The sequence below is a fragment of the Danio rerio genome, chromosome 11 (assembly GCF_052040795.2).
Source record: "Danio rerio strain M-AB ecotype USA chromosome 11, GRCz13ab, whole genome shotgun sequence".
Taxonomy (NCBI): domain Eukaryota; kingdom Metazoa; phylum Chordata; class Actinopteri; order Cypriniformes; family Danionidae; genus Danio; species Danio rerio.
In genome coordinates, this window is record NC_141031.1 from 30,502,156 (window position 1) to 30,517,690 (window position 15,535).

The following is a 15,535-nucleotide window of genomic DNA, read 5'->3' on the forward strand; positions in this document are numbered from 1 at the left end:
AGTAATTGGCAGTTCATTGCACTATAAAGCTCATAAAGCAGGGACTAAGTCAAAGGAGTGTTAGTATAATTATTGCTGTAAACATTTTATATTTAATAACAACTTAATCTTAATTTACACAAAATTACATTTTACAAATGAAAAGGATTTCAAATTGGTCAATACATTAAAAAGCATCACTGGATGTTTACATTTAAACATTTAAAGCAGTACAGAAATATACGTGACTATACAGAAAGACTATAGAATACACCTTAAAGGGACTTTGTTTTACATCACTTGAATTATCTTGTGGTCAGTTGTGGCATTGCTATAGCAACCATAAACTGTGTTTACACCAAACATGAACTTTGGAGGTTTCAGCACTAAAACGGCTCCATTATTAGCAAGTAAGTGTCTACACTGAAAGCACCCATTTGCTGGACAATTTGCAGTGAAGGAAATATGTGCTCTCAGATTTAAGAGTCCAATCAATATCTCTACAATTATTAAAACCCACTACAATCAGTTACTGTCAACACTGGACATCACGTTCACAACAGTAAACCGATGCCATGGCATATTGAAAAATTATCGTTATAAAAATAATTAGTACATGCAATATCCTTATTGCAGAGAGCAGCAATAGTTTAAATATATTTCATGCACTAAACATTTGTGTGTTGCATGCAGAAATTGTCAAATTTTGACCAATCAGACAAATCCTTGGCAGCGCAGTGGGACTTTCTGTGTGGACTTTGCATGTTCTCCCTATGTTTGCACAGGTTTCCTCCGGGTGCTTTGGTTTCCCCCACAGTCCAAAGACATACAATATAGGTAAATTGAGTAGGCTAAATTGGCCATAATGTATGAATGTGAATGAGTGTGTATGGATGTTTCCCAGTGATGGGTTGCAGCTGGAAAATAAAATAAATGAATGAGATGGTTCCTTACTGTCTTCATATCCACAAGTCATAAGCTAGCTAGTTTTTTCACTATTGGGTTTAAAACATTGTAGAATAAATGCACAAAATGAAAATACAGAAAATTGTCATGAGAACAAAACAGTCTTTAAGAGGTCTGATTTTTTATGGATTTCGTGTTGTGATTTTATAAACTGATTTAAATTAATTAATGTATAATGATTGTGATAAACCATCATTATTCTATAATCATACCAACAAAATCTATAATGGTTCCATCCCTGAATACATGTTAATACTTAATTATTTTATCTTTGTGGATGTTGACAAGATGTTAGTATTTTCCCTATTCACCAATTATTTAAGGTCTGTAGACTTTAAGTATATTTATTTTTTACTTTGTATTTTTTATTTATAAATACAGTAATAAAAGCAATCAAAGATGCTTATTTTCAAGATGTTTTGTGGTTACAAGAAAATAATAAATTATTTTTGAGAGTAATGCATTTTCTGTTTGCATGTCTACGGTAAAACCAAACCAGAAATCACAATATCTAACGAGGTTTTTAGTCATTCATAGTGTTTTAAAATCCGCATTAGCAACTTCATAAATCAGATTTAAGAAAAAAACAAGAAAATCCAAGGCACCTGAAAAAAACATTTTAAGCCTTTATTGACATGACTATTCCTGCATCTATGCGTTTCGGCAAACACTTGCCTTCATTAGGGTAATAGAGATCAGGTGCGTCTAGAGTTTCTTTTGAACACTGTGGTCTATGCGCACAGTTTTAAGAAATAGCCATGTCAGTGAATGCTTTAGTATTTTTTCCACATTTTTCGAGTGCCCTGTACTTTCTTTTGCTGTTTATTCTAATGAATCCCTACCCAATGAGCACCGATACATTAATTAAACTCTCCTCACTTTTTGTTTGATTTTAGATGTAAGTAAATGTTTGCATGTTTAATATTTTATATGTTAAATATTTTAGTAAGATGGTGCCATGTTGACTCAGTGGTTAGCACTGTCGCCTCACAGCAAGAAGGTCACTGGTTTGAGCCCTGTTGGACCAGTTATCATTTCTGTGTGGAGTTTGCAGGTTCTCCTCGTATTTGCGTGGGTTTACTCCGGGTTCTTTGATTTCTCCCACAATTCAAAGACATGCGCTTTAGGTGAATTGAATAAACTAAACTGCCCGTAGTGTACGAGTGTGTGTGAATGCAAGAGTGTATGGATGTTTCCTAGTGCTGGGTTGCAAGCGGAAGGGCATTCACTGCATATAACATACACAGGAATAGTTGGCGGTTCATTCCGCTGTGGCAACCTCTGATATTTCAGAGATTAAGTTGAAAGAAAATTATTGCAATGAATATATATTTTAGTACGATCATTACATATGTTTTTCACCACAAATATCATCTTCGCAATATTTAACAACACCTCAAATTTTCCCAATATCATGCAGCCACAACCCTATTTAGTTTTGAACTTCAAACGCCAGTGACATGGAGGACAAATGGACAGCTTGCAGCAAAGGTCATTTCTGATGTACACCACTGCAGGAACCATCATGCCACCTGGCCCTGCTCCTTTTTAACACTATGGTATCAAACATATCTTTCTTAGCATGCTAATATCATCACAAGGGCCACAAAAGTGATGTTGATGTATAGTGTTCCCTGGCAGCATGGTGGCTCTGTGATCACTATCATCTCACAGCAAGAGGTTCACTGGTACAAACCCCAGCTAGGTCAGTTGGCGTTTCTGTGTGGAGTTTGCATGTTCTCCCTGTGTTCGTGTGGGTTTCTTCTGGGTGCTGCGTTTTCCCCAACAGTCCAAAGACAAGCTGTACAGGTGAACTGAATAAGCTGAATTGGCTGTAGTGTACGTGTGTGAATGTGACAGTGTATGGGTGTTTCCCAAGTTCATTCCACAGTGGTGACCCCTGATAAATAAAGGGACTAAACCGAAGGAAATTGAATGAATGATTGAACATTGTTCACTGTTAGAGTAAGCGATGGTGTGCTTACCGGTCGAGTCTGTGGCTGTACGTTCATTGGCTGCGTCTGTGGCGAGTACACCAGGGGGGCGGAGCCTGCATTCTGAGCTGGGTTATATGGAGGCTAAAGGATAAATTACAGACAGAAAAGACAAACCTTAATGTTGGTATATTTTTCTTAAGATTTTGTTGGGTAATTACATGACATTGAAATTATACCAATTGTAAAGGGGTACTTGGTCTGTTAGGATGTCATGAATCACAATGTCATCCTAGGTCAAACTGAATGTGCCAAAATTAGGCTAATATCGTTTAGTCTGTGAGTGTGCTATATAGATATAGGTATATAGACCTCAATTCTTTTTCAGAAAAACCCCCAGTTAAATACATCACACTACTAATCGATCCACAGCAACAGAGTGTATATAAAAGTGTCTGTACAGAGTATATATATCTGTCCAGAGTGTGTATGTGTGTGAACGTCGTAGGATTATCACAGCACCTGTGTCGGCTGGAAACACTATTTATAAAAAAGCGACAGTGTTCCTTCAGGCTGGTGGTAACCATGGTGAGGAGAGCAGTGCAAAAATCACTCATAACACTCTGTACGTTTGTGTGTATCAAAACATCAGCCGTCTTAATGCAATACCCAAGTCTAAATGTCACAGTTAATTTAGACCCAACAAAGAACAAACATAATTAATGGTGCAAAACAAGGTGACCTAGAAAAACAGAGCAATGCCATGATTAGTGGGTAAAAATGTGTGCAGACATGATGAAGGCGTTGGTACTCACCGCTCCGCCTGTCTCCCAGGGCTTGAGGATGCGGTACGAAGGGCCAGCAGGAACTGATACCTGAGAGAGGGCCGGGGACGTGGCATGGCCAGGAGGAGTCCCTGCCAGGTTTGGGTGGGTTTTGCTGAGGTCATGACCTGGAAATGGAGGACCAGGGTGTCTGGATACCTGTGGAATGAGCGAAAACATCATAAGTTTTGCACAGTCTAAGAATTAAATGCACCATGTACTTAACCATCATTACGATTGCTATTACTGTCTATTATTCATTTAAAAATATGTAAGAACTTTTTGTAAACATCAAATTACACAAGAAACACAAAAAATATATAATGTAAAAACAATATGTATTTTGTTGATTACATTAAATGTTTTGTGATTGGAATAAAATTGAAAGGTCCTCTGAAGTGAAATATGCATTTTTTATTGCGATGTTTGACGTTATCTCAACTGAAAAATGGAGAGAGGGTGGGACATAGTGTAGCTCCTCTTCTTTAATAAAAAAAGCCACTAGCATTTTTATCACCGCGCTGCCAGTGAGAGATGAGATTAGTTGAGATCAAGTGCATCAAATGAAAAGCAAATGAGAAGAAGGAGGTGGGGCATGTCAGATACTAAAGAGCATTTGATTGGTCAAGATTTGATGAGAAACAGTATAAGGTATGAGGTGATGCAAAAAAATTTATTTGAAGTGACAAACTGCAAGCTTTGGATGTTTATGTCAGTTTTATATCTCCTAAATGTGAATTTTGTCACTGTTTTGGAGCACACTAGCCAATACATTAAAAACTAACAAAACACTTAACACTTAATTTAAAAAAAAAACTTCATTTTCACAAGACCTTAAATATAAATCCCTTTAAATATATAATTTATGACTTCAGAATAAATATTTGTCAGATAAGTTTTCTCGCCAGTATCTAAAAACAGAGAAGACAAAAACAGTTAAGTATCTGTCCTTATACTTAAATACCTTTTTAAAAAATACTACACATTCTTATTGATTCTACAACTTTAAAATGGCAGAGTGTGTTTGTGTGTATGTCAAAAATAAGAGTGGAATGCTTGACACTTTACACGCTCAACAGCCGCTGCGTTGCTCACGTAGCGGAAGGGATGGAGCTATCAGGCACTCATGTTGGATAACTGTATTTATTTTGGATTTTGTAAGCAAAATTCTCCTACGAGAGTGATTATGGCGCCCAGGGGCGGATTTAGTGATTTTGGGTCCCTAAGCAATTCCAGCCATGGGGCCAAAGTCCTGAAATGCACCCTTTCTACTTTTATTAAATCTTTATTTCTATCGCTGTTTTTTTTTTTTTTTTTTTACATTACTCAGTCATTTTTTTCGACACTTTAAATGAATGCAATCTCTACATTTTATGTGAGATATATATATATATATATATGTTTTATAAATTTGACTGCTGGACTGCTCCATGATGGATATTTTATTTGGTAATATTATTACTACACAACATTACATTATAATAATATTGTATTTGACTGTATACTAAATGTTTAATCACGTTAAAATTGTATTTAACTCTCAGCATAAAAAATATGGTAGGTTATGTATAGTCATAGGCACAACAGTTATGTATAGTCATACGTATAATTTATACTTCTAGACATTTATTAGGGGCCCCCAGATTTCTTGGGGCCCTAAGCCGCCCCTGATAGCGCCTCCCAATGGTAAATGCGGTTATACTTATGGCAGGTATTATTTGGTAGTTTGGTCATTTACTTCTCTAATTTGGCAACTGCCAACATCATGAAGGAATCGGTTTGAATTTCCACTTAGTAAAAAAAAATTATATTCCATTTGGTGCTTAAGAATATTGTGCATAAGTGGAAAGTGTATTACCAAGGGTGAGTTAGAGGTGGTTGAAGCTAAACTATGCAGAGCTGCGGCCCTCCAGGACTTGAATTTGAGACCACTGACACCACATGGGCTAAAAATGTTAACAAATATTGACAGTTTTGGAGGTTGAGAAGTTAATTTAATAGCATTTTCTCACGTCAACTGCTGTTACAGAACAGCAATCACCTTGTAGAATCTTACCTAGTTAAAGTAAGTTCAATATTCAATATATATATATAGATAATATAGACATAGGCGAGTCACAATAATCAATATATTGACTTATCGCACAACACATGGCCATGACCAATCAATTTTGGGGATGCAATATATATCACCCATACATAAAAACAATTCTAGCATAATTTTAACTGACTGTGTGGCCTATTGGAGGTGTCAGTATGGTTAAAAAACACTATAGTATTTACTATAAATTTCTATAGTTTGTTTTCATGTGGGTGCCAGACAACTGAAAATAGATCTGCTACCAGATATCGCAGCCTTTGTTACTTTTTACGTTGCACTTTTTTGTTAACATTTATTATTATTTATTTAGGATATGCAATTTCACATTCCGATTCCAATGCCTCATTATGAAAGGTTTGGAAGAGTTAAACTGCATTGTAATGATATTATGACGTCATTTTGGCATCATATAAAAGGTGGCATAAAATGGTCTTAAAATGACAATAATATCGTTTATCACAATACATTTTGGTGCAACATATCGTTCAACAAATAACAGATATCGTGACACGTCTATTTAGACAATTCTAAACCTACAGCTTGTATTTAAAATGATGATGAGAAACTCATAGCACTTACAAGAGGACCACACACTTCGACTGTTTCTGGCCTGAGGGATAGTCTATGTATATACATTATTATAGTGATGCGTAATGACTGTAAGTGCACATGTGTGTCTGATCACTCACACTGTAGACCGCAGTCACCCCAGAGTGAGCGGGAAACATGCGTTCATCCAGTGATAGCGCTGCTCTAGGAATCCTGGGAAGGTCAGCGTTAAAGAAAATCTGTATAATAGTTTCAAATGTCAACCTTAGAATTCAAAAAGGTCACAAAACATGAAGTATTAGCCACAGAAAAGCTTCATCACTGTGTTTCATAATAGCAAACATTCAGTGCATTCAGCATTAACGGTTCAGACTCTTTCACACTAATTAATATTACTGTCAGCTTTCTCCTCCAATGACTTCTTGCATTGGGGAAGGGGAGGTGGAGTTTTGGAAAAGTTAACACAAACACATTTTCTCCCTCCTTTCTCCAAAATGTCAATTTCCCCCTTTCAGTACACCCTGTACCTCCACCAGCCAGAAAGATGTCAGACAGAAATCCTGACATGGAATTCCAAATATGAGAGAACAGATTGGTGACGTGTTGAACAGTATGTGCACTGCAAAACGTTAAGCAGGCGGTAAATGTATGTACACAATTCCTCACCAAAAATCAGGATGCTGCTAAAAATGTCCTACTAAACTTCATGTACTCTTTGTACATGATGTTCCATTCCAAGAAATGCATAGTGACATATAAACATATAATAATATATGTTCAGATTACAGATGTAAAGTTATTAAAGGTCCCACAAAGTGCTTTGAAATTAGGCATGGGACGATTACCGTTTTCAAGGTATACTGCAGGTTTTAAAACCGCCAAATTTTCTGCCATACCGTTTCTAAGGTGTGTAAGATTTTTTATTTACGTTTTTTCCTTTCGTTTTTTAGGACATTATCTACAGCAGAAAACATATCCAAAGATGCCATATTAAATGGTAAAGAAGTCTGTGTTTTTCAAACTAATGAAGACAGCAGAAGTCAATGATTTGTTTAAATTATTTAGCCTGACATGTTTACTGTTCCAAAATATTTTAAATGTTTCTCAAAATAAAAAATATATTGTGTCAAAGGGAAAAAAAGGTTTTGTTTTTTACACAGACATTTAAAAAGGATACATTTTAGAGCAGTAATCCCAATATCATGATATTTTTATCCAAGGTTATCATCATAAGAATCTTATATTTGAAATAAGCATTTTTATTTTAAGTTTGACATCATCTCAACTGAAACACAAAGAGAGGGTGGGACATGTATTTCCTTCCCCCTTTTTAAAAACAGCCAACAGCATTTTGTTTTATCACTTCTCTGCCAAAAAGAGGGGTTAAGCTAAAGTGCATCAAATAAAAAGCGTCTTGAAGAGGGTGGGGCATGTCAGATATTAGAGAGCATTTGATTGGTCATGATTTAACGAGAAACTGAAGTATGAGGTGATGGGAATCAATAATATAATAACACTAATACTGAAATGGTGAAGGTGTTTTCGAATGACCAAAACAACATTTCAGATGTTTTACAGTGTGCTCAGCTTGGTGGTTTGTCCATATAACAAAATCACATGACTTTTTTTAATCTGCATAGTGGAATTTGTTCGATAAAAGTGGTTCCATCATAGTGTATACACATATTTTCTTAATGAATAAAAAACTTAACCTACTTAGTTATGCGCATACATTTTTTTGTGCATTTTCAAAATGTAAGCGCATGCACATCTTGGTGTTTCAATCAACCAATTTTTTATGCGCATATTCAAAATGCACATAAAAATAGGTGGATGTAAACGTAGCTATTGTTTTGGAGCACAATAGCATATAGCTTTCTTAAAAACTAACAATACTGACACTAACATCTAAAAAAACTTTAATTTCATTGAACCTTTAAATAACACGGTCATGGGAACTGAAAACAACTGTATGATAACATCAGGATTTTATCTGCAATTAAAGGTATGACAACATTAATTCTAGTTTAGCTTTTCCCTAAACGAAGCATGAAATATTTCTGAATGAATAGTGTGCTGTTGTGCCTATCTGAGGTTTTCCTCACACAAACGACTAGTCGCTCAGTTCAGAAATACAGTTATAGACTGGATAGAGACAAAGATGGATTGATGTGACAGAAAAAGAGAAAGAAAAAAGCAGGAACCGGCTCTGGCAGTTACTGTATCTGTGAATGAGAGATGAGTAGGTCACATGGTTTCGGGGAAAGTGGAGGAGGACTGGCTTTCCTCCTTCATACACTCATGGACACTTTTTAGTCTTTCGGTGAAATCCTGCCTTCTGATTTCCCCTTCTCTCCCCCTACTTCTACCTCTCTGGCTGTCTGCCAACCTAAACTCTTAGGGAAAAAGGGGGGGATGGGAAAAGTGAAAGCTGGGAAAAAATGGTCAGGAAGAAGTATAATGAGTGACGAGAGGTTTTCCTTTAGTTGAAACAAGAGCATGCCGTTTACATTCAAGGTCATGAGGGATACATCTACGGTCCTCACTTGAGTTCAGAGGGGTGCACCTGAGGAATGCAGCTTGGGGAAAGGCCAGATAGGCTATTCGATCAGGTTCAAACTGACAGCTGACACTCGCGAGGCTCTGGCAGGACACAAGGCACGACTTACTGGAATTACAGGCTGATCTGATTCCTGCATTCGCAGTTTGGCACTCCATTGCATAACCAAATCCCTTTGCATGGGCATGGTGGTGTTTTGACGGCACTACACGAGAGTGTGTGTACGCCTACAGGTGAAAAGAATTTGAGAGGAATTTACACTTAAAAAAAAAAAACTGGAAAGATGATGCAGCGTGTACAGAACTAGTTTTATGTTTTAATCTAATAGAAAAAAAGTGCTGAGTATAAATGAGTACACCTCTTTAAAACGTGCATTTTTTTATTCAATGTTGGACGTAATCTGAAAAATGGAGGGCAGGACATAGAGTAGCCCCTCCTCTTTTTCAAAAGTACCCAATAGTGTTTTGTTTTTATCACAGCTTTGCTAAATGGAGTGGTTGAGCTGAAGCCCATCAAATGAAAAGCAAATGAAAAGCGTCATGAAGGGGGTGGGGCATGTTAGGTACTAGAGAGCATTTGATTGGTCAAGATTTGATGAGACATCTTTAAAACTAACAGTTAACATCTACAAAATATTATTTTAATTTCACTGGACCTTTAAATTCATATTTTCTATAGCATGCTTTACTATATCACATTTGTGTATATACATTTAAATACATATACACACAGATTAGTCACTACCAAAGCCAAAACTTAAAAAATGATGTCTGCAAAATGGTAAGAACAATATATATGTTGAATTTAAACTAACAAATTAAATTTAGCAACTTAATTTCCTTGTTTAAATTTAGCCAAAATAAATTGTTTACAGGGCGAGGCACGTAAGCCTTCACGTAAGTTTCTTCCGGGTGCTCCGGTTTCCCACACAGTCCAAAGACATGCCGTACAGGTGAATTGGGTAAGCTAAATTATCCATAGTGGGTGAGTGTGTGTGTGTGTGGATGTTTCCCAGAGATGGGTTGCGCCTGGAAGGGCATCCGCTGCGTAAAAACTTGCTGGATAAATTGGCGGTTCATTCCGCTGTGGCGACCCTGGATTAATAAAGGGATTAAGCCGACAAGAAAATGTATGAATGAATAAAAATTGTTTACAACTACTTAAAAAAAAGTAAATCCAAGAAAATCTAACTAAATAAAACAAGTAAAAAAAAACTGTTCAAGACTTTGTACACTCAAATTAATATGCTGGGGGAAATATTAAATAAAAATTTAATAACCAGGAAGAAAAGCAAGAGTATTATGTATTAATATATTATCCTACTGTTCTTAAAGATGTTAAAAGACCAAACTAATATTCGAATGGATATAATGATTTAATAAAACGGTTTTGTTTAAACACACCAACATCCACTGGCTATATTCAATGAGAAATGGATAAAAATATTCATTTTCAAAAGGGTGTACTCATTTATGCTGTGTACTGTACAATTCACATTTGTCTTGTAGTTGAAGGGAACGTCAATAAATTACACTAATTTAGAAGAAAACTTTGTAAAATTAGACTGTAATGGCAACCAACTAAAAATAAGCAAATGTTGCCAGGACACTAATTTTAAAGAAGTAAACTGGGTACTTGAGACACTGAGATAGCGCTTATTAATCATCTTTTTTTAAGAATATCCTAATAGTGCCATGGCCTCTATAGACTGCCAGTCAAATGAGTACAGAGAATAGCAAAGGAAGAAATGGCAAAACTGTAGACTTAAACTTTCATAGTAGCTTACTGCGAATCCAATTAGGTGCCATATGGACTGATAAATGAAGGGAAAGAAAGAAAGAAAGAAAGAAAGAAAGAAAGAAAGAAAGAAAGAAATCATTTAATTAATAGGTGAAAGTATGTAGAAATAAGGAAAGCAGGAAAACTGAGAAAGGAAATAAGGCAATGAATGAAAGAAAAGAGGAAGAAAATCATGAGAAGGTAGATCAACCAGATTGTCTACGTGGCACAGGGTCTACAACTGAGGGAGCGAGAGAAAAAGAGAGAGAAAGAGAAGTCAAAAGAGATTTATCCCTTTCTATGTGAACCTCAGGTCAGAGACTGCTATAAAGGCGCAGTGTGATTTTCAGGACTGCCTTCTATTATCATATCTCATATTATACACAGCTGACTTTAAAAATGAGTATCAGAAACCTATGGCTCTCATTTGGGCAATGCACACACACGCACGCACACACGCACACGCACACACGCACGCACGCACACACACACACACACACACAAAAGCATACTCTTTGAGGTACTTGGTCACTGAGCTGAGCATATCTAAAATTCATGAAATGCAGTTCATGAACACTTACTGCAGCAAGACTGCAGCCAATACCACAACTTTGAGAGTCACAGAAACATAACGTGTCATTTTTAAATGTAAAACATGCAAAGACAACAACAAATACAGCCTTATCCATTTGTTCTGATTATTTCGACCAGCAATAACGGCTCAACCAATGACGTGAGTTTAGGGTGGAGTTATCTCACTGTTTGGCCAACGGTGTGTTTGAAAAACTGTGAAAAACAAAACAGTGTTTACATTGTTTCACATGTTGCCTGCTTTAAGTTCTTTACAGCAGGACAAATTCTTACTGACTTTCTGAAAGTGGTTGCAATGTTCTCATTACAGATGCAATATTCTCACACAATTCAAACTGCTAATGCTTTATAATAACTTTTATAGCCATCATCTCTGGTGTAAACAGGCCTTAAGGATTCAATTGTGTGCTCTATTTTTCAACAAATCTACCTTAACCTTCTGTTAAAATAATATCTGAATCCTACCTATTCATTTGTGAAGTGTGACATAATGTGAAATGGCTTCCGGATGCAAGCGCTGAATCAAACTGTATGGGGAGACTCAACAAATGGGAATAATGAACGTTTACAAAGTGCTGTAATACTTTACCCAATTGCAATGTACACTCTACGGCCACTTTAATAGGTACACCTGTCCATCTGCTTGTTAACACACAAATTTCTAATCAGCCAATCACATGGCAGCAACTAAATGCATTTAGGCATGTAGACATGGTCAAGACGATCTGCTGCTGTTCAAACCGAGCATCAAATAAGGAAGAAAGGTGATTTAAGTGACTTTGAACGTGGCATGGTTGTTGGTGCAAGACGGGCTGGTCTGAGTATTTCAACAACTGTTGATCCACTGGAATTTTCAAGCACAACCATCTCTAGGGATTACATAGAATGGTCCGAAAAAGAGAAAATATCTAGTGAGCGGTTGTTTTGTGGGTGCAAATGCCTTGTGGATACCAGAGGTCAGAGGAAAATGGTCAGACTGGTCCGAGCTGAAAGAAAGGCAACAGTAACTCAAATAACCACTCCACACGTCAAACCTTGAAGCAGATGGGCTACAGCAGCAGAAGACCACACAGGGTTCCACTCCTGTCAGCTAAGAACAGGAAAATGAAGCTACAATTGGCACAGGCTCACCAAAACTGGACTATAGAATTGGAAAACGTTGCCTGTTCTGACGAGTCTCGATTTCTGCTGCAATGGTAGGGTCAGAATTTGGTGGCAACAACATGAAAGCATCCATCTTGCCCTGTATCAACAATTCAAGCTGGTGGTGGTGTAAGGGTGTGGGGGATAGATTTTTGGCACTTTGGACCCAATAGTACCAACTGAGCATTGTGTCAATGCTACAGCCTAACAGAGTTTGTTGCTGGCCATGTCCATCCCTTTATAACCACAGTGTACCCATCTTCTGATGGCTACTTACAGCAGAATAATGCACCATGTCATAAAGCACGAATCCTCTCAGACTGGTTGCTTGAACATGACAATAAGTTCACTGTACTCAAATGGACTCTATAGTCACCAGATCTCAATCCAATACAGCACCTTTGGGATGTGGTGGAACGGGAGATGCGCATCATGGATATGCAGCCGACACACAACTTTCTCTCTTTCCCTTCATTTTCCAGAATTAAAGTAGTTCTAAAGTCTAAAAAGGTGCACCCCGGTACTAGTAAGGTATACCTAATAAAGTGGCCAGTGAGTGTATACATCAAAAGAATGTACACAGAATGTGATTGAAATATTGGTGTTAGTGATGAAGCAAGTTCAGAGACAGTTGTGTACACCATGACTTTATATAAAATTTGTTTTAATGTGTAAAATGACTAAAAAGTGGTCATAAATATTTTCTCAATTCAAATGAGCAGCGGCTTGAACCCGGATACAGTATTTCATAGGTCACGTCTTAACAAGCGGATTAAGTGGTTCGAATAGCTGTGTATATTCCCCATCAAGCCAGAAATAAATGTTTTTAAAGTACGTTTCCTGTTAGCCCCGTCCTAAACACCCACTGACGCCTCAAATCCCTCAATTTTTCACAACGGTATCTCACAGCAAGCCCTAGCTTCTTGCAGTTTTCTCTACTGCATTAAATAAAATTAGATAAAAGAAAATGACCCACTCCACCTTTGCGAACAACAGTTTTCCACATCCCTCTAGCTTTAGCAGTTACTTGATAAGCAATTAGGGCTGATTGTACAGCGTGTGAGGGAGATAAAACAAAAGAAAAAAGCAGGTGACAAGATGTGCTGGAGCTAGAAAGGGGCTGCGCTGAAAGGTTTGAGGTTGTGGCAGGCGGTGTGTGTGAGACTCTGTGTGACCTAGGCGATTGTTGGCAGGCGGTGGGAAGCCTCACACTCTGAATGCTAAGCAGTGCTGCCATTGTCTGAGGGGTGCAGCGCCAGTCGCATATGTTACCCGTCGCTCTAGCAACCACTCCCTCCTACACCCAAAGCCCCCCTACGCCATACACAAGCTTGGATGCAGCATCATCACCATTGGCACATCCCCCAAAGAAGGAATCCCACCTACAGGGACTATTTTCTCTGTGACTGAAATACAGTGACTCTTGAGCAAAGGAAGTGTAATTGCAATTTACGCAATCATGAACACTCTATAACCGGAAGACACTGATAGCCATCATGTAATCATCACTATCAAACATTAAATGTAACCATGTGCGCTCACAATGATTCGTTTTAATGGTTATTGCTGAGGTTGTGGTTGATTTTGATCACCACTGAGTATTTTAGGATGATACAATGCCGTTTTCAATTAGAAAACAATAACAAATCATTTATTTTCTTCATATTATATATCACTTGTCATACAGAAATGAATTTCTAAAACTGACTGAGGGAGGCCAGAAAGCTGAGATAAACAATATGCAAATACAATCGATTAATAATGATACATTTGAAAAACAATCTGGACTTTTTGCAAGGAATCAAAACTAGTAAAAGTCATCAGTTTAAAGAAAACCTGATCACAAATGCTGATAGTGGCTTAAATTTACATAAGCCCTTTAAATAGGGCTTTGCAATATAAAATATAGATACCTTGAACTTTGTGATTGAAAAACAGAGTCAAGTTAACTAAATTCTCACTATCCAATTATGGGATGGTCAAATGCTCACGTGTGTATTTCAATGTGTAAGGAGCATCAATATTTTCTATTTACAGTAAGTTTTTGAAACATTGAGCATAGTAGCCAATCACAAATGTTGGCTCGTAATGGCCAATTAGAGATATTTTAGTTAGCATTTGCTCAAAACTGCACTAAACATCAGCAATTGTTCAGCAAAAACTGGCGAGTGATTACATGAACAAGAGATTCGTTGCAAGAATAAACACATATAGAAAATATATATAGATAATACTGACCAAAGTTTTTTTTATGTTTTATATTATCATCAAGATACCAATTTGAATTTCATCAATTTGAATTTTCGTCTAATTAATTCCTCTTAAAACCAGTTACATTTTCTATAAGTTTACTTCCTGCTTTAAGGCACTGCCCATACGAACACAGGTATTTTCAAAACCGCACTTTTTTTTTCCTATGTGGTCTGGCTGTTAGTCCACATGAAAACGCAATGTCAGGTCACTGAAATCAAAATTTTCTGAAATCTCTGACCAGGATGAACATTTTACAAAACTCTAAATATGGTGGTGTGGTTGTGTGGATGCTAAAACTGGAGTTTTAGCCTCATGACACACGGCAGTGTGTGCGTTTTCTCCTCTGATTGGCCAACACGGATGGGTTCACTCCAAACACGGAAAATACAAATGAGGCAAATTCTGCATATTAGCGACAAATGAATCGCGTATTCCGTATTGTTCAACCGCGAAACGGAAATTTTCTTCTGTACTCATGTTTGCATTGACTACAATGCAATTTACCTGCAAAATATACTTAATTGCCTGTTTGACGTAAGCTCAGTTTAAAAGCGTCATTATCTGTTTGGTTTGGCGTACTCATAACATTCATCACAGTGCATTTTTGTGATTTCATGCGGACAGACGTTGTTTTTAAAATAAAGTGTGAAAAACTGTTTATAAAATTTCAGAAAAATCAGACTGTAGTCTCAAATATAATTTCAAATTAGTGTGCATATTCACACTTTTAGTTAGTTTTTTTTTTGGATTGTTTAGTCTGGACCAACAATTTAGATTCGTTAGTATTCCACTGCCATTTGTAAAGGCATAGACAATCCAAAATTGAAACTTTTGTAATGATTTGTACACCCTTGAC

General features: G+C 37.0%; 1 protein-coding gene across 8 annotated transcripts in view; it reads right to left on the minus strand.

Moving 5' to 3' along the window:
• Positions 1-15,535, minus strand: part of eif4g3a (eukaryotic translation initiation factor 4 gamma, 3a) — an 89,480-nt gene that overhangs the window by 69,523 nt on the left and 4,422 nt on the right. For all 8 annotated transcript variants that reach the window (XM_087273804.1, XM_087273803.1, XM_087273802.1 and 5 more), the window contains exons 2-4: positions 6,494-6,566; positions 3,695-3,862; positions 2,931-3,023 (exon numbers count right to left, since the gene is read on the minus strand). In XM_087273804.1, coding sequence (XP_087129930.1) covers positions 2,931-3,023; positions 3,695-3,862; positions 6,494-6,566 — 334 coding nt within the window. The remainder of the gene's footprint in view (positions 1-2,930; positions 3,024-3,694; positions 3,863-6,493; positions 6,567-15,535) is intronic.